The 18459-nt window shown below is 40.5% G+C and overlaps 1 protein-coding gene across 4 annotated transcripts in view; it reads right to left on the minus strand.

The window, feature by feature from the left end:
• Positions 1-18459, minus strand: part of STAC (SH3 and cysteine rich domain) — a 151901-nt gene that overhangs the window by 11406 nt on the left and 122036 nt on the right. For 3 of the 4 annotated variants that reach the window (XM_047741160.1, XM_047741168.1, XM_047741177.1), the window contains exons 9-10: positions 10249-10300; positions 9991-10128 (exon numbers count right to left, since the gene is read on the minus strand). In XM_047741160.1, coding sequence (XP_047597116.1) covers positions 9991-10128; positions 10249-10300 — 190 coding nt within the window. Of the gene's footprint in view, positions 1-7434; positions 7580-9990; positions 10129-10248; positions 10301-18459 lie in introns of those variants that run through there. The other variant, XM_047741187.1, reaches the window with a different exon arrangement.

Consider the following 18459-nt stretch of genomic DNA (forward strand, 5'->3'; position numbering starts at 1 on the left):
ACTAGAGGCCGAACGGTCTCCACCCAAGATTATAGATTCCAGAAAAATAGCAAGGCACCTGATAGTCAAATTGAGGAATCATAATTGTAGGTATAATCTCTTGAAAGCCGCTAGGACAAAGAGGCTCCTTACTTACAGAGGAAAGCCCATCAGAATAACGTCAGACCCGTCCACAGAGACCTGGCAAGCCAGAAAGGGCTGGCAAGATATATTCAGGGCACTAAATGAGAAGAACATGCAGCCAAGAATACTTTATCCAGCAAGACTGACATTCAAAGTGGATGGAGAGATAAAGAGTTTCCAAGACTGGCAAGGCTTAAAAGACTATGCAACCACCAAGCCAACACTGCAGGAAATATTAAGGCGGGGTTCTATAAAAGAGGAAAAATCTTAAGAATAGCATTGAATGGAAATATAGAGACAATCTACAGAAAGAAAGACTTCAAAGGTAACACGATGTCAATAAAAACGTATCTATCAATAATCACTCTCAATGTGAATGGCCTAAATGCACCCATAAAACGGCACAGGGTTGTAGATTGGATAAAACAACAGGACCCATCCATATGTTGTCTACAAGAGACCCATTTTGAACCTAAAGATACACCCAGACTGAAAGTGAAGGGATGGAGAAGCATCTTTCATGCCAATGGGCCTCAAAAGAAGGCTGGGGTAGTGATTCTCATATCAGATAAATTAGATTTTAAGCTAAAGACTGTAGTCAGAGATACAGAAGGAAACTACATAATTCTTAAAGGGACTATCCACCAAGATGATCTAACAATTGTAAATATCTATACCCCCAATATGGGAGCAGCCAATTACATAAGAAAACTGTTAATCAAGATAAAGAGTCATATTGATATGAATACATTAATAGTAGGAGATCTTAACACACCTCTCTCAGAAATAGATCATTGAAGCAGAAAATCAATAAAGAAACAAGAGCATTGAATGACACATTGGACCAGATGGACCTCATAGATATATACAGAAGGTTCCACCCTAAAACAACAGAATACTCATTCTTCTCAAGGGCACATGGAACCTTCTCAAGAATAGACCGCATACTGGGTCACAAATCAGGACTCAACCAATACCAAAAGACTGAGATTATTCCCTGCATATTCTCAGATCACAATGCTTTGAAACTGGAGCTCAATCACAAGGAAAAGTTCAGAAGGAACTCAAACACCTGGAAGCTAAAGACCACCTTGCTTAAAAATGCTTGGATCAACCAGGAGATCAAAGAAGTTAAACAATTCATGGAAACCAATGAGAATGAAGACACTTCAGTCCAAAACCTATGGGATACAGCAAAGGCGGTCCTAAGGGGGAAATACATAGCCATTCAAGCCTCCCTCAAAAAAATTGAAAAATCCAGAACACAGCAGCTGTCTCTACACCTTAAAGAACTGGAGAATCAACAACAAATCAAACCAACTCCACACAGAAGAAGGGAAATAATCAAGATTAGAGCTGAGATCAATGAGGTAGAAACCAGAGATACAGTAGAACGTATCAATGAAACTAGAAGCTGGTTTTTTGAAAGAATCAATAAGATCGATAAACCATTGGCCACACTAATCCAAAAGAAAAGAGAGAAAGCCCAAATTCATAAAATTATGAATGAAAAGGGAGAGATCACAACTAACACCAAGGAAGTAGAAACAATCATCAGAAGTTATTATCAACAGTTATATGCCAATAAGCTAAGCAACCTAGATGAAATGGATGCATTCCTGGAAAACTATAAACTCCCAAAATTGAACCAGGAAGAAATTGACAACCTAAATAGACCAATATCTACTAACGAGATTGAAGCAGTGATCCAAAACCTCCCAAAAAACAAGAGCCCAGGACCTGATGGGGAATTCTACCAAACTTTCAAAGAAGAAATAACACCTTTTCTCCTGAAGCTGTATCAATAAATTGAAGCAGAAGGAAAACTTCCAGACTCTTTCTATGAAGCCAGCATTACCCTGATCCCCAAACCAGGCAAAGACCCTACCAAAAAGGAGAATTTCAGACCAATATCACTGATGAATATGGATGCTAAGATTCTCAACAAGAGCTTAGCAAACAGGATCCTACAGCACATTAAAAAGATTATCCACCATGACCAGGTGGGATTCATTCCTGGGCCACAAGGATGGTTCAACATTCACAAATCAATCAATATGATAGAACAAATTAATAAGAAAAGAGAGCAGAACCACATGGTCCTCTCAATTGATGCAGAAAAAGCATTTGACAAAATCCAGTATCCGTTCCTGATTAAAATGCTTCAAAGTATAGGGATAGAGGGAAGACTCCTGAACTTCATCAAATCTAACTATGAAAAACCCACAGCAAATATCATCCTCAATGGGAAAAAGCTCACAGCCTTCCCGTTGAGATCAGGAACACAACAAGGATGCCCACTCTGACCACTCCTGTTCAACATAGTATTAGAAGTCCTAGCAACAGCAATCAGACAACAAAGAGAAATAAAAGGTATCCAAGTTGGCAATGAAGAAGTCAAACTCTCTCTCTTCACAGATGACATGATTCTTTATATGGAAAACCCAAAAGACTCCACCCCCAAACTACTAGAACTCATACAGCAATTCAGTAATGTGGCAGGATACAAAGTCAATGTACAGAAATCAGTGGCTTTCTTATACACTAACAATGAAAATACAGAAAGGGAAATTAGAGAATCGATTCCATTTACTATAGCACCAAGAACCACAAGATACCTGGGAATAAACCTAACCAAAGAGGTAAAGGATCTGTACTCGAGGAACTACAGAACACTCATGAAAGTAATTGAAGAAGACACAAAAAGATGGAAGACCATTCCATGCTCTTGGATCAGAAGAATAAACAGTGTTAAAATGTCTATACTGCCTAGAGCAATCTATACTTTTAATGCCATTCCAATCAAAATTCCACCAGTATTCTTCAAAGAACTGGAGCAAATAATCCAAAAATTTGTATGGAACCAGAGGAGACCCCGAATCGCTAAGGAAATGTTGAAAAACAAAAATAAAACTGGGGGCATCACGTTACCTGATTTCAAACTTTACTAGAAAGCTGTGATCACCAAGATAGCATGGTACTGGCATAAAAACAGACACATAGACCAGTGGAACAGAGTAGAGAGCCCAGATATGGACCCTCAACTCTACGGTCAGTTAATCTTTGACAAAACAGGAAAAAATATACAGTGGAAAAAAGACAGTCTCGTCAATAAATGGTGCTGGGAAAACTGGGCAGCTATATGTAGAAGAATGAAACTCGACCATTCTCTTACACTGTACACAAAGATAAACTCAAAATGGATAAAAGACCTCAACGTGAGACAGGAATCCCTCAGAATCCTAGAGGAGAACATAGGCAGTAATCTCTTCGATATCAGCCACAGCGACTTCTTTCAAGATATGTCTCCAAAGGCAAAGGAAACAAAAGCCAAAATAAACTTTTGGGACTTCATCAAAATCAAAAGCTTCTGCACAGCAAAGGAAACAGTCAACAAAACAAAGAGGCAACCCACGGAATGGGAGAAGATATTTGCAAATGACAGTACAGACAAAAGATTGATATCCAGGATCTATAAAGAACTCCTCAAACTCAACACACACAAAAAAGATAATCATATCAAAAAATGGGCAGAAGATATGAACAGACACTTCTCCAATGAAGACATACAAATGGCTATCAGACACATGAAAAAATGTTCATCATCACTAGCCATCAGGGAGATTCAAATTAAAACCACTTTGAGATATCACCTTACACCAGCTAGAATGGCCAAAATTAGCAAGACAGGAAACAACATGTGTTGGAGGGGATGTGGAGAAAGGGGAACCCTCTTACACTATTGGTGGGAATGCAAGTTGGTGCAGCTTCTTTGGAGAACAGTGCTGAGATTCCTCAAGAAATTAAAAATAGAACTTCCCTATGACCCTGCAATTGCACTACTGGGTATTTACCCCAAAGATACAGAGGTAGTGAAAAGAAGGGCCATCTGTACTCCAATGTTTATAGCAGCAATGGCCACGGTCGCCAAACTGTGGAAAGAACCAAGATGCCCTTCAACGGACAAATAGATAAGGAAGATGTGGTCCATATACACTATTATGCCTCCATCAGAAAGAATGAATACCCAACTTTTGTAGCAACATGGACGGGACTGGAAGAGATGCTGAGTGAAATAAGTCAAGCAGAGAGGGTCAATTATCATATGGTTTCACTTATTTGTGGAGCATAACAAATAGCATGGAGGACATGGGGAGTTAGGAGAAGGGAGTTGGGGGAAATTGGAAGGGGAGGTGAACAATGAGAGACTATGGACTCTGAAAAACAATCTGAAGGGTTTGAAGCAGTGAGGGGTGGGAGGTTGGGGGAACCAGGTGTTGGGTATTAGAGAGGGCACGGATTGCATGGAGCACTGGGTGTGGTACAAAAACAATGAATACTGTTATGCTGAAAACAAATAAAAAAATGATTAAGAAAAAAAAATAAAGAAAAAAGGATGTAATCAGAGTTATGGAGAAAAGATTTTGGTTTAAACATGTTTGTTGCATTATCAATAGTTTAAAAAATTAAATAAAAATAAAATTAAAAAATTAAAATGGAATATCTAACAACAGGAGAATACTGAAATGCATTCTTGTACATCCAGACTAGGGGTTGACAAACATTTTCTGTAAAGAAGAAAATAGTAAATATTTTTGGCTCTGCAGGCCATATGGTCTTTGTTGCAACCACTCAACTCAGCTGTTCTAGTGTGAAAGTAGCTTCAGATGATACACATATGAATGAATATAGCTCTGTTTCAACATACTCTGTTTTAAAAACAGGACCAGATTTGACCATAGGTCAATATGCCATAGTTTGCCAAACCCTAATGTATGTGATAAAATGTTAGAGAACTGATAAAAACTGTTTTGAGAAACATTTAATGACTAAGTTAAAAAAAAAAACCTCAGAACACTAAATAGAATATGATACACCAAAATATTAATTATAAGAAAAGTTTGGTAGAAAATATACCAAATTGTTTTTGTCAATAATAACTTGATGCTTGAGTTACCTGCTATTTTTATTTTCTTCTTTATATTTTTTTGTAATTTTCAAATTTCTCCACGATAAATACATTTTAGTTTAGTAATCTAAAAATAATTTGCCTGTTTTTCTTTAAAAGCTTCAACTTAATACAAAGAATCATTAAAAACAGTTCTATTGGGATGGCAGAACTATGGATGAATTTCAAGAAATACTTTTATGGTTTAATAAGAACATTTTTTAGATTTTAAAAATAAGGAAAACACAAACTTTGGCATTAGTGCAAACTCTAGTTGTGTTCACAACAAAAGGATAACTTGATTCTCTTTGGAAATAAGAGCTCTGTGAAAAAATAATATAATCATTATGAGACAAATTAACCCCAGAGGCAGAAATGTGATTTGATCAAAGAGATGCATTGCATTTGTTTTCAGAATCGAATTTCTTCTATTTCCCTGTTAAAGAGCATTTGTCTATATTTTTAGAGTTGCAAATACCATACTGGCTATTTTCTGATGTTTACTAGGTAATTCTAGGCAGTGCTGGCCATTGCAGATGAATATGGAACTCACTCTAGATGGTGCCGGCTGCATAGGGACCTTGCTATGCATTGGTGGGTGGTCAGGCACAGTGCTGGCATTTTACACAGGGGATCATGTTTCACCCTTACTCATGTCAAGAGGGAGGTGCAACTATGCCGACTTTACAGATAAGAACGCTGACATTCAGAAGTGACTTTGCCAAAATCACACAGGGTATGCTACTAGGTTAAGCTCTCCTCATTTTGACCAATATGTTTTGAAATTTTACGCCTAAAAAAAAAAAAAAAAAGAAATTTTACGCCTAAACTAATTTAGGACACTAAGTGATTTGGAGCCAAATTTTAAAAACTTTTCTTAATAATAGATCTTTATATTTATTTATTTATTTATTTATTTATTTATTTTTAAGATGCTCTCTTTTTTTAACATCTTAATTTTATTTATTTTTTTTTATGTTCCAAGATTCATTGTTTATGCACCAGACCCAGTGCTTCATCCAATACATGCCCTCCTTAATACCCACCACCAGGCTCACCTAAACCTCACCCCTCTCCCCTCCAAAACCCTCAGTTTGTTTCTCAGAATCCACAGTCTCTCATCTTACATTTCCCCCTCTGATATACCCCAATTCACTTTTCCTTTCCTTCTCCTAATGTCTTCCATGTTATTCCTTATGCTCCACAAGTAAGTGAAACCATATGATAATTGACTTTCTCTGCTTGACTTATCAAGAGGACAGGAAACAAGTGTTGGAGAGGATGTGGAGAAAGGGGAACCCTCTTACACTGTTGGTGGGAATGCAAGTTGGTACAGCCACTTTGAAAAACAGTGTGCAGATTCCTCAAAAAATTTAAAATAGAGCTACCCTATGACCTTGCAATTGCACTACTGGGTATTTACCCCAAAGATACAGATGTAGTGAAAAAAAGGGCCATCTGTACCTCAATGTTCATAGCAGCAATGTCCACAATAATAGATCTTTAAAATGTACATTTTCTCTTAAGTGGCTGATGTTTTTCCAAAATTGGTTGCCGTGTTGATGGCAAAGATGGAAAATAAAGAATCTGCGTAGGGCTAGAGACCTCAGTGCCTTTGTTGACCCACATGTAATTGGACATGAAAATGCCTTCAGTTGCTACAGGACTACACAGGATTTGAAAGTGAGAGAATGGAAGTGAAAGTCATTCTCAAACTTCAGCTTTGATCCTGGGGAGTTTGTAAAGAGAGAGATTCTTTGCCTTTGCCCTGAGAAGATCTGCTTCCACAGGTCTGGGATGGAGCCCAGGAGTCTGCATTTTCCACAAGCTCCCAGGTGATTATGATTCAGATGGTTCAAGCCATACTCTCAGAAACACCAGGATGGACAAATATCGGGGATTATGGAACTTTTTAAAAGAATCATGGGCAGATTCATTTGGTTCAGGCTGAAATGCTGTGTTAATGTCTTGAGCATGTCTAACTGAAGAAATTGGGTTGTATGCCTCTCCCCCACCCACCCCATCCTGGAAGACTGTACTTCAACCACGGGAGTGGAGAAGACAGGTGTGAGCCCATTCCCAGAAAAGAGAATTTTGGGGACTAAACAGTCAAGGAATTGGTAGGAGTCACTGAGTTGATGCTCTGCTTCTGGAAAATTGATAAAATTGAGCAAACTTTAATTTGCCTTCTGATTTCATGGACTTGTATATTAACAACATAAAGACAATGTTCAATTTCAAGTGAGGAAGCATAAGATTATTTTGAGGGAAAAATCAAACATGCTGGCAAAATTATTTATTAACACTCTGCCAATAAAGATGGATATCCTTCTTGAATTTATTTCATTCAAAAGACTTTTCAAATTTTTGCAACAGGGAGGATACAGTTGGGTACACTTGGAGAAGCCCTGGCATGGAACCCAGCTGGGAAAAGTGCCCGTTTGCTGTATGGGGGGTGTGTGTGGCACTAGAGCTGGGGTCTCAGTCTGATGAGGATGATTCCATTGCCTGAAATGAAAGATAACCCAATAGGGCACTTACAGGAGTAAGAATGTTTCTAAGGAGTTCTCTGGTCCTAGGATACTTGCCTTAATGACATTCCCTTCCCTGGGAGCCAAACTATGCAAATGGTGCTGTACAGCTCAAAGTTGGTGCCACCTTGTTCAGGGCACGTGGAAAGCATTTTGGCTTGGAGTTTGCAGACCTATGTTTAAGTTCCAGCCTGGGGGTGCCTGTGTGGGTCAGATGGTTAAGTGTCTGTCTTCTGTTCAGGTCACAATTTCAGGGTGCTGGGATCAAGCCCCAAGTCAGGCTCCCTGCCCAGCAGAGCCTACTTCTCTGTCTCCCCAAGTGCTTGTTCTCTCTAACTGTCAAATAAATGAATAAAACCTTTAAAAAAAAGTTCCAGCCTAGCTACTTACCAGGTTTTTGTCCCCTTGAGCAAGGGATATAACATGTATGAACTTTTGATTCATCACTTATAAAATATAAATAGTGATTAATTATTCAAAAAATTCATAGGACCTGTGTGGGATCTCAAGTAAAATGTTGTAGGTATATATACTCTATAAATATATATATGACATAAATAATTAGTAATAATAATGATGGTCCTTGTGATAATTATCACTGTGGCAATGTCCAGGACTGTATTAATTTGTTCTTTCCTTCTCTGTGAACCCTGGGCTAGATATAAAGATTTTTCTTTTAAATAGTCATAAAGAAAAGGTAAATCATTATTCTTTGAGAGTATACATGTTAGTTTGAAGATGATCAAGTATTTGGCACTATGTGTGGCACATAAAATTGTTGATCAAGTTAGATAAACCAATTTTTTAAAATTATAAATCAGATATAAAGTAAGGTAAATATAAAATAATATAAAGTCTTATGGGACTTAGAAACTATCTTTGTAGGCAGTTGCAAAAATGACATTCAAGATGTCTTTGGGCAATGCTATCAAACTGGGATAGTATTAAAATTATTATTATTATTCTTTTAAAGATTTTATTTATTTATTTATTTGAGAGAGAGAGATTGAGAGAGAGAGAGAGAGAAATAGCACATGACTGGGGGGAGGGGCAGAGGGAGAAACAAACTCCCCGCTGAGCAGGAAGCCCAATGCGGGGTTCTCCATCCCAGGACCCTGAGATCATGACCTGAGCTGAAGACAGCCGCCTAACCCACCCAGGCACCTTGGGATAGTATTAAAATTACTAATACATTTTTAATTTCATTTTCATTTTCATTCACTTCTTTGTAGGGTGAGCCTCATCATTTCCAACTAGAGGCATTAATTGCCTCAGGAAATATTAGAATTACCATACCAAAAGTGGATACAGAAAGAAAGGTAAGGCTTTGGCTCCCCAAACTGGAAATTAGAGTTAATTGTGAAACTTTTTTAGGGGACTGAAGAAATTTCTAGTGTCTGATTTCTCAAATCATCCCCCAATACACCAAGAGCAAATGTGGAGGTCTTCGCGTATTATTTTTACTTCATAGGGAGGTTACAGGATCTACCATGAGGGAAGTTGGAAGTCAGAGAAGCAGGGGCAGTAGGAAGCCCTCTCTCTGCTGGAAGAAGGCAAAGAGAGGCAGAGCTAGGACAAGGAGCTGAGCTGTGTGTGTCTTGTCACTTTGTGTCTGTCAACATTCCAGGAGTGAGATGGGGGAGCAAGAAGTAAGGAGCTTAAAGACGTACACGTGGAAGGAGTTCATTCCTCACTTCTTAGGAAACTGACAGCATCATTTATTTGCTGTTGCATGTTGACCCTCACATTCAACATGGCTCTAGAGCAAGATGGCGCCAGAAACCTCTAGATTAGATGTATGGAGACATCCAGGCACTGGTGTGAGATAATCCCTGGTTACCTCTGTCCTGATTATGTTTTATGCAGCAATGTGAAGGTGTCTTGGATTCCAGGGAAAAGGCAGAAACTTGGAGTCTAGACAAGGAGACCTTATTTAGAAGGTTTTTTTGTGACTGGAGACAAATGCAATGAACTGTGGAACCCTCAGGAAGTAATAACAAAGTATTCCTAAGAGACTACAAAAAATTAACCATGCATTGGTGTACACCAGCACAGAACCAAAACTGGAGTAGGTGTCCACATCAGAGACTAGTGGTCCTCAGAGAAAAGGCACCAGGCCCAGATAGATGTCCTTACTCTGCTGCCATAACGTTATGTGTATTTCCTCTTGTGAACACATAACACTAAATGAGCTTCTGAACATTCTGGTTTTGCAGGTTTAGATTGTGCTACACTACATAATACCACCAGAGTGAGTATTCTCTTTTCTCAAAGTGAACACTTGGACTATGACCCCATTCATTCAGATTTATGGGTGCCATTATGTTTGTTAGTGATTTTTTTCTCTGTTTTGGTGGTACCTGTTATGTGCTTGCATGCTTTACTCACCTGATTCTCCTTCACTGTCATCTGCCCCTGTTCTTTACAACCGAGGAAGGTCCTAACACATCTAAAGATCTTCTCATTTTGTTGTACTCTCTGAACAAAGTTGGCTGGAAAGAAGCCAATCCTGTCTTGAATTTTCCCCTGGAAGGAAAAAGGAGACATGGGTCCACAATTGTTTCATTTGTTGTAATTACAGTTACCAAGTGATTCTTTGTTTTGTTTTGTTTTCTTTTTCTTTTTTTAAGAAAGAGGAATACTTACTTTCCACCAGTCTTCATTGGTGTCTTCTAGAAGAGTAATCATGTCTCCTGGCCTATAATGAAGAGTGAACATGTTGAATGGGGAAGGAGAGGGGGGAAAAAAAGATCACACTTCAGATTCACAAGTAATAGTTTTTCATTTACACAAATAATCCTAAAATAAATAGAAGTAAAATAAACATGACTTTATCTCAGTTCTTCCCACCCATGAAAATAGTTTTGTTATACATTCAAAATAAGTACTATTTCCATGTTGTATTTGAAAAAATAATATAGCCTTATTTTTTAAAAGAATTTATTTATTTTGAGAGGGAGGGAGAGGGAGAGAGTGCAGGGGAAGAGGCAGACACACAGGGAGAGAGAGTATCTCAAGCACACTTCTGCTTGAGCACAGAGCCTGACTTGGGGCAGGATCCTACAACCATGAGATCATGACCTGAGTCAAAACGAAGAATCAGGTGCTTAACCAATTGAGCCACCCAGGTACCTCAATATTAGCTTTATTTTTACATATAGAGAAGGGTTCTTTATTATTTCTGGAAGTTTCCTATTCATATTTGCCACTTCCTGTTATGGATGTGATATTATAATAGATATTTCTAAGAACATTATATTCTGTTTTTAAAAACAGTATTTCTTTCCTTTATTGAGTTCTTTCTTTCCCCTAGAATTGGTTGGCCTCCTCTTTATTTTATTGCTTCACCTTCATGTCAAGGGATTTTCTTCAATATCTGTGTTTCTTGGTTGTTTCTCCTTTTTTCTTAGTTGTTTCTTTACATTAACGGCTGAAAACAGAGGTAGATGGGTGTGGGCAGCTGGGCGAGCTTCTCTGCTATTACATGCTTCTGCGTCTGCACTGTCTCTCTCTCCCAAGTGCAAGGGATAATTTCAGGTTCTGCTTAAAAGAGCAGGGAGTCTCGATTGGGGCCTATCATTTTTGGATGCTTGAAAATGTAGCAGGCAAGCAGTGTGGGGCCTCCTACCACTACCCCAATGGCTTAAACAGGGGGTCTTTCTTAACCTTTGTGAGGGGGAGATCAGTTTATTCTCCTGCTAAGTACACCTGTCTTTTCCTTCCCTTCCCTTGCCTTCTAGATGGTCTGGGGTCAAGAGTTACCTAAACACAGCTCTTTTTCTTTCTTAGACTTCTGCACTCACACAGGCATAGGTTCCTTTTCTTCTGAAAACAGCTGTTCCTTTGATTCTAGAGTCAAATACCATTGCTACCTATTGCCCATTAGAAGCAGTAATGTGGTGTCATGAACACAGCTGGGAGTCTGCATCAGTTATATGTTGCCATGATAGTGCTGTGTAACATACAGCCACAAAACAATGGCTCGCTCCCATACCTGAGTGTCGGCTGGCTGTTGGCTGGAATGACTGGGGAGACTTGGCCCTATTTCCTGTTTTTCATACACCAGAAGGCTAATTTGCACATTCATGTCAATGCCAGAATTTTAAGAGCAGCAAATGGAAACACACAAAACACATAAGGCCTTCAAGGCCAGGGCTGGAATCAACACACTGTCATTTCTGCCTTGTTTTATTGGGCAAAGCATGTTATGAGACCAGTCCAGATTCAAGGGATGGGACAGCAGCTCCACCTCCGTGGTGACAGGAACTATAAGGTCCCACGGCAAAGGATAGGAGTATAGGAAAAAGGTGAAGAATTTGGGTCATTAATGCACTCAAGCTATTGGAGACACCCTCATGTTCTTCAATGAATTTGCTGGGAGTTCAGTGTCTCCTTGAATGTCCCCCTACTTATACCTAAAAGTTACTTTTTCCTGAGCATGTTTTGGTCTCCGGGCATCTTCACTGTCCTCAATTCTAGTTGCTGTAGTTTGCCAGGAACTTTTCAAAATTTTGGGGTCTCAGATGCTATTATTTCTTATTTTCTAGTACTGTTTATGGAGGGTTTTTAAAAAATATATATTTTTGGACATTTCAAGGGATTGAAACAGGAGAGGAAATAGATCCATGGGTTCATTTGGTATTCTGATTCAATCTCCTCTGCTGTCATTTTCAATTCTCAGTTAATATCTATCTTCGTAGGGGATTCCAAATAGAACAGGCTTGTTATACCTGAAGGATTAAACACGAGTGGCATTTTGGTATTTCAACAGTCACAGTTCCGTGCTGATGCCATAGAAAGAGAGATGGCTGAAAATCACTCTTTTCCCAGGTGAGGGATTTAATTAAGCAGCAAGGATGAAAGCTGATGTAGAAAAATCTTTCTCGCTCCAGCTGATTTTACTTAACCTAATGACCTAAGAAACGATGTGTTAGCATCAAGTCCAGTGACTTTGCTGATGGCTTGGTAGAAACAGGAAGTAAGGAAAAAAGGTGGAGGTGAGGGTGGGGGCAGAGGCACCTTTTCCTAAGGGTGAGAAAGGATACTGCCTGGATCTAACTGCTGGTTTTACAATTCAGATAGAGAGTCACTCTTTACCGTGGCCATAGGTGGGCTGTCCCTGAGCATATGACACATGGTAATTAAACCACATATTAGAACAAGGCACTCACTGGAACACAGCTATAATTTTATGAGCATTACCAAACATCCTCTTGACAGCGTGATGGGGATTGTCTTATCCTATAAAAGAGCACTGCCAGGACCAGAAAACTGCCTAGTGAGGGAGGAGAGTTACATTCAAATATATATTTTTTCTTTTTTGTTATTTGTTTACCCACTCATTCAACAAATATTCCAGAATACTGACTCTGGGTAATCTTTGGAGAATAATGTCCTCACTGGAGTTAATGTTCTAGTGAGAAAGATGGATACAAATAAGCACACAGATAACAGAACATTGAATATGGTTATAGATACTAACAGGAAGATTGTATCTCTAACTGATGGATGTGAAATTGCAAATTGTCATAAGGGCCATGAAGGGAATAGATGGGATGCAGATATAAAACATCAGGGTAGACTCTTGATATTAGCCAACTACTCTAGTCATCTGGAGGAGACAGCTAATGTCTGTTTTCACTGCAGGCAGGAGGTTGCCTCAGGCAGCACTTGAATCCAAGACAGCAACGCTCTGAAACTCGGTCAGCAAACCCATGGCCCATGAGGTTGGCCCTGCTCCTTGCCCCTGCCCCACATCCCCCACCAATCTTGGCACTCGTTCCACTGCTCCTTCACTCAGACTTAGACTCCTTTTCAAGATGGGATCCAGGCCTGTGGATCCGAGGAGGCGAGCAAGATAAAACCCCTCTGAGTAATATGTTTTGTCTTGACCTAGTTTTGAGACTCTCACTAGAGGCCAGTCAGTTCCCCTTAAGCAACTTGTTAAGCCAACACCCCAACCTCTTCCTTTGGGACTCTCACAGTTCAGGCCATGATGCCCCAGCCCCAGCCCTGTCTGCTCCTGGGGCCATATACCAGATAACTAGGGACAGCCCTTATGCCCTGGAACATGTGAAATTTTATTCAGATTTGCTAATCCACGGGGAGCCTGGGAAACCAGCTAACCCCGGCTGCTTGCCATACATAAGCTGCCCCTACAGCCTGGGTGCGCTCTTCCCCTGACTCCCAGCTGCAAGCTTGGGTGGCCCAATGTGGCCACCCTTCCCTATCACCTGTGAGTCCTCCATTCAACCTGTTCTCAGCTTTGTTCTCTTCTCCTGTCTGTGGTTTTGGTGCACTATATCCTGCCATCAAGGAATTAAATTCAAACATTCTGCTCCCTTGCTCCACATAGGGAGAGCCTGTCCATGGTTCCTGGAGGAATGGAGGCCCAACGCCTAAAAATCCTCCTTCCTGTGGCTGGTCTTAGGATGGACACCGCCAATGAGTGACTCTCTTCCCCCAAATGTTTCAGGTTTCTATGGCCGACCAGGCCCCTCTTCATGGAACAATTCTTTCTCATTTTGGGTTCTCACACTTCAAAGTCCTGCGCTGGTCTAACACTTACTCTCTTTCTTTCAGAAGACCTTATGTTCCCAATCCATAATGTGCAGATTTTATAATTTAGCTCTATTTCCAAATTCCTGGAGATGAACTTGTCAAGCCCCCAAACATTTTAAAAAAGGTTCCCTTTTCTTAATTCAATCAGAGCATCCCAAGTTCAGGTAAGCCTTTTGCTGTACCCAAGAATCATACATGTACACAATATAATGTAATTCGTAAATGGTAAAGGGATCAGTTTCCCCTTTGGCATAGTTACCCCATTTGGCATAGGTCAGAACACCACAGCTGACCTTTTCTTTTGGTTTGCTCACTAACATAGGTCTTGGATCCAGAGGATGATTTTCAGAAAGTCTTGACACGATGAGGGAACTGTGTGCTACCATCATGAGTAGGAACAGAGTAACAACAGCTAAGTGCAGAATCATGGCTCAACAGTGAGGGGACAGCGCTGGTCCATGAGTGTGTGTGTTTGTGTCTGTGTGTGATAACAGGATGGCTGCTATCTGGTTCATTTTCCGCAGTCCTTTGCTTCCCTCATTTCTCAATTTTTCAGGTGGACAGAGGAACCTCTTTCTTTCACCATGAGGGAGACTGGTTTTAGTGACTTAGAGGACACGGTGTCACAGAGTGTATGGATAATGCCTGCTGAGCCCAACCAGCTTCAGAGAACTATTCTGCAAGGTGTATGACCATGGTTTGGTCTTCTAGGAGGTGGGAGGGGAGTTGTCCTGAGGCCCCCTGCCCAGTCTCTCCATTCCACACTGGCACCACAGATTCCTAGGAGTTTAGATGCTGACACCCCCAATGGGGTCACAGCATTTGAGAAGCCCCTTCTCCACTGAGACAACCTGAGACCTCAGACTGGCCCTCAACTGGGAGGCACAGAGACAAGGAAGGATGTTCTGGGCTCTTTTCACAATGTTTTGGCTATACTGTATATTCTGGAATGCCAATGACATTTGTCTTTCTTTATTCCTCCATCTTTGCCTATTGAGCCAAAGGAAATTATAGGACATCCAGGTATTTTTTGAATGCTTATGGTAGGTGTGGGTATGTGTTGAGTGTACAAGATGAGAAGAGTCTTTGAAGCATTGGTTTTCCTATCTGTAAGGTGAGGAAGAGAACAGTACCTGCCTCATCAATATTTTTGAGGATTGGGTGAGGTAATACTTGTATAGCATGTTTAGATAAGCCCACAGCAGATGGTGGCTGGTATGGTTGTTAAGACGTAATTATTGCCCTCAAGATACTGGTACTCTTTTTTTTTTTTTTTCCAAGTAGTTAAGAGATTTTACTTTAGTTAAGGTGCTGGTACTCTTAAAGGGGAAAGACATGGAAGCTGGTAATTTACATTAAGCCTCTTTGCTGAACAAGAAGAAATATGCTGGGGGTGGAGGGGACAGGCAAGCATGGGATTGACTGCCCCACCCCCACCCCCGCCCAAATCCCAACATACATGCTTTGTTGAGACTCAGCTACCTCAATGATGTTTATACAACTACATATTATACGTAATAAATACTTAATAAACTATATTTATTTTGCATAGTTGCTGTGTGGGTTGGACGAGAATGCCTATGTGGAACGCTTTAGCCCTGACATTAAGGCCTCAAAAGTTCTAATTTTTACCTGAAAGTGTAATTTTTTTCACTAAGAAATGAGAAGATCTAGTGATTATTACCTTTCAAATGGGTGTTTTCTTAGGATTTTGGCAGGGATGGTTGGTTCATGAAATCATCTTTGGCCTCTTAAGTGACCTCAGTGTTATTCAGAGCTTTGGAAAAAGCTTTTCTCTCTCATCTGCCCCTCCCTCTTGCCCTCCACCCCAGGTAGTGACGGGAAGGCTGTGGCAAGGGCTGGTGGCTGGAGCTAGTATTCCCCATCCAGCTGCTGACTGCGACAGAGGTGTTGGAATAGTGGAAGAGGACAGCCAAACGGGCTGGAGAGGGGTAGCGGGTTCACTGAATGAAGTGGGCACAGCCAGCCCCTTCTGCACACAAGTAAGAAGGTAAGAAGGTTCACTAGTTAAAGGCAGGTTCTGAATCCACAACTAACACAACTAAATCCAGCTGCCTCTTATACCACCCAAGCCTTGTGAAACTCATGAGAACTGCCCATTTGAATCTGCCAAGTATTTTTCAGCTACCTTTAGTATTTTTGACCCTTTTCTATTCATTAGGAACAAAAAAGTCAACAAACCAAACAACAACAACACCCAACCAACCAACCAACCAAAGCCAAACAAATGAACAAAAACCAAGTCAGTCTTATAGCAACCAGAGTCACTCAGCCAAAAGAGATGTCCTGGAAAAACCAGCTCAGGGGAACATAAAAAGGAGCCAAATGGCTCCATTAACTTCAGATCCACTGCTTAATTTTTCGCTAGACCTGCTTCTCAATTTCCATAGTCCTGGTCCAGAGCCTTTTACAGTCTGAGCACACGGGTAGGTAGCGAGGAACTCCTGAATCTGCAGTTTAATTTTGTCTTAAACCTGACATCCGTGAGACTGCCTGTGCTTCCCCAAGTCTGGAGAGCAGCTAGGAGAAAAAGCATTCAGCTAAAGGGCCATTTGGATGGATTTGGTAAATGTTCCTGAACTGTCATGGATCACGCTCTCCAGAACCTAATTGGAAGAGGCATCTGAGTGAAAGGATGGCTGCTGAGCACATTAGCGGCATTCAGGAGGGTCTGGGTTTCCTGACATGGTGCAGCCTCGGAACATAATATGCATCAGAGACTTTCCTCAAATAGCCTTAATTGCATTTTGATGTCCTGGTGACTGTGAAGATTATTTTTAAATCAAATTGGTGCATTAGAATTACATTTAGTTTTAATTAAGTTGATGCATTTGCCAAGCAGTAATGTACTTAGAGAATGGAAACGAGACACCGAGGGAGGCTTATTCTGTCTTACTCTGTCTCAAGGGCTCTCCTTTTCTCATTTTATGAAGGATTTAGAAAGCCTTACAGAGTGAAGGACACAGCCATGAAGGCAGCCGGCCAGAACCCTGATGTGGACCCAAGTACCGAGCATGACAAAGAGCAGGAAGCCTGCCATGCAGTCCTGGGTCTGTCACTGGCCCACTGTGGGTCTTCGGATGTCACAGCAGTTCTCAAGTCTGATGATACTCAGAAGCCAGGGGAAGGCTTAGCTGTTCAGATCTCCAAATGGGATCTGACCCTCTAGGCCTGGGCAGAGCCCAGGAATCTCTATTTTAATAATATTCTCCAAGAGGTTCTTAGGGCTGGTGACAAGTATTTTAACAATCCCAACCATAGTTTTCTCCACTGTCAAATACGAATTGCTTAGATGACCTCATAGATTTGTGAAAAGAACTCAAGGGGAAGTCAGGGAAAATTGGGAAAACTGTGAAAGACTTTGAAACAGGCATAAATATTACAGATCTGGGTGTCTAGTTCACCTTTCCGGCCATCTCCCCCTTTCATTGTTGTTGGGCTATTTTACATATTTTCTACAACTTGTAGAAAACTGTTGATGATGCAAAGGCCTCTTGTCCCTAGAAATGCAAGTGAACTATGTCTGGTGGGATGTAATCAGTTGTTGCCCCTGAGGACTGACCCATTTGGTATGCATTCATAAATTCATGTCATCGCTCCTGATCGCCTACGTATGTGTGATGTTTGAATTCTTCCTTTTTACCAGATGGGACATTATACTGGTTCTCTCATTAATTAATGAGTCAAATAAAAATTCTGACATGTGTTCCTTTTATATTTGTATAGACTCATGATTTTACCTTAATTTAAAAAAATTATTAATGAACTGTAGTGAATTTTCACAAACACATTCTGTAGATCACAAGCTTCCTGGTCTTAAAAACAAAGCTGAACAATCTTAATAAGCTCCTAAGAAAGGCTTATGAATGACTGGCATGGGATAAATTAATACATTGTCTCAGTCTGCTGATTAGAAGAAATTGTCAACCTCATTGGAGGGCACGCCCACACAGTCAATGCAGGATGAAAAGCTTGGAGTAGGAAAAAGACCAGTGGACCGGAAGTATGTCTCCTTGGTTTCCAGCTTGAGCCTCTATGTTCTACCTGTCAGTTCTTGGCTCTGGTTCTCCCAACTTACCCACCGCAAAAGGTAAAGAACCATAAACTGTCTCAATAGAATATGAACTAAAACAGCTAGGTATCCATTCATTAAACTCTACTGAAGTTGAAGGTAGTCTTTTCAGAATGAGGACTGGAATGCATGTAGTCATGAAAATATGCTCCCAGCCATGCAATGAATTTGCACATCTCTTTGTAATGGGGTTGGCATTTGCC

This window comes from Lutra lutra, chromosome 1, assembly GCF_902655055.1.
Source record: "Lutra lutra chromosome 1, mLutLut1.2, whole genome shotgun sequence".
Lineage (NCBI taxonomy): Eukaryota > Metazoa > Chordata > Mammalia > Carnivora > Mustelidae > Lutra > Lutra lutra.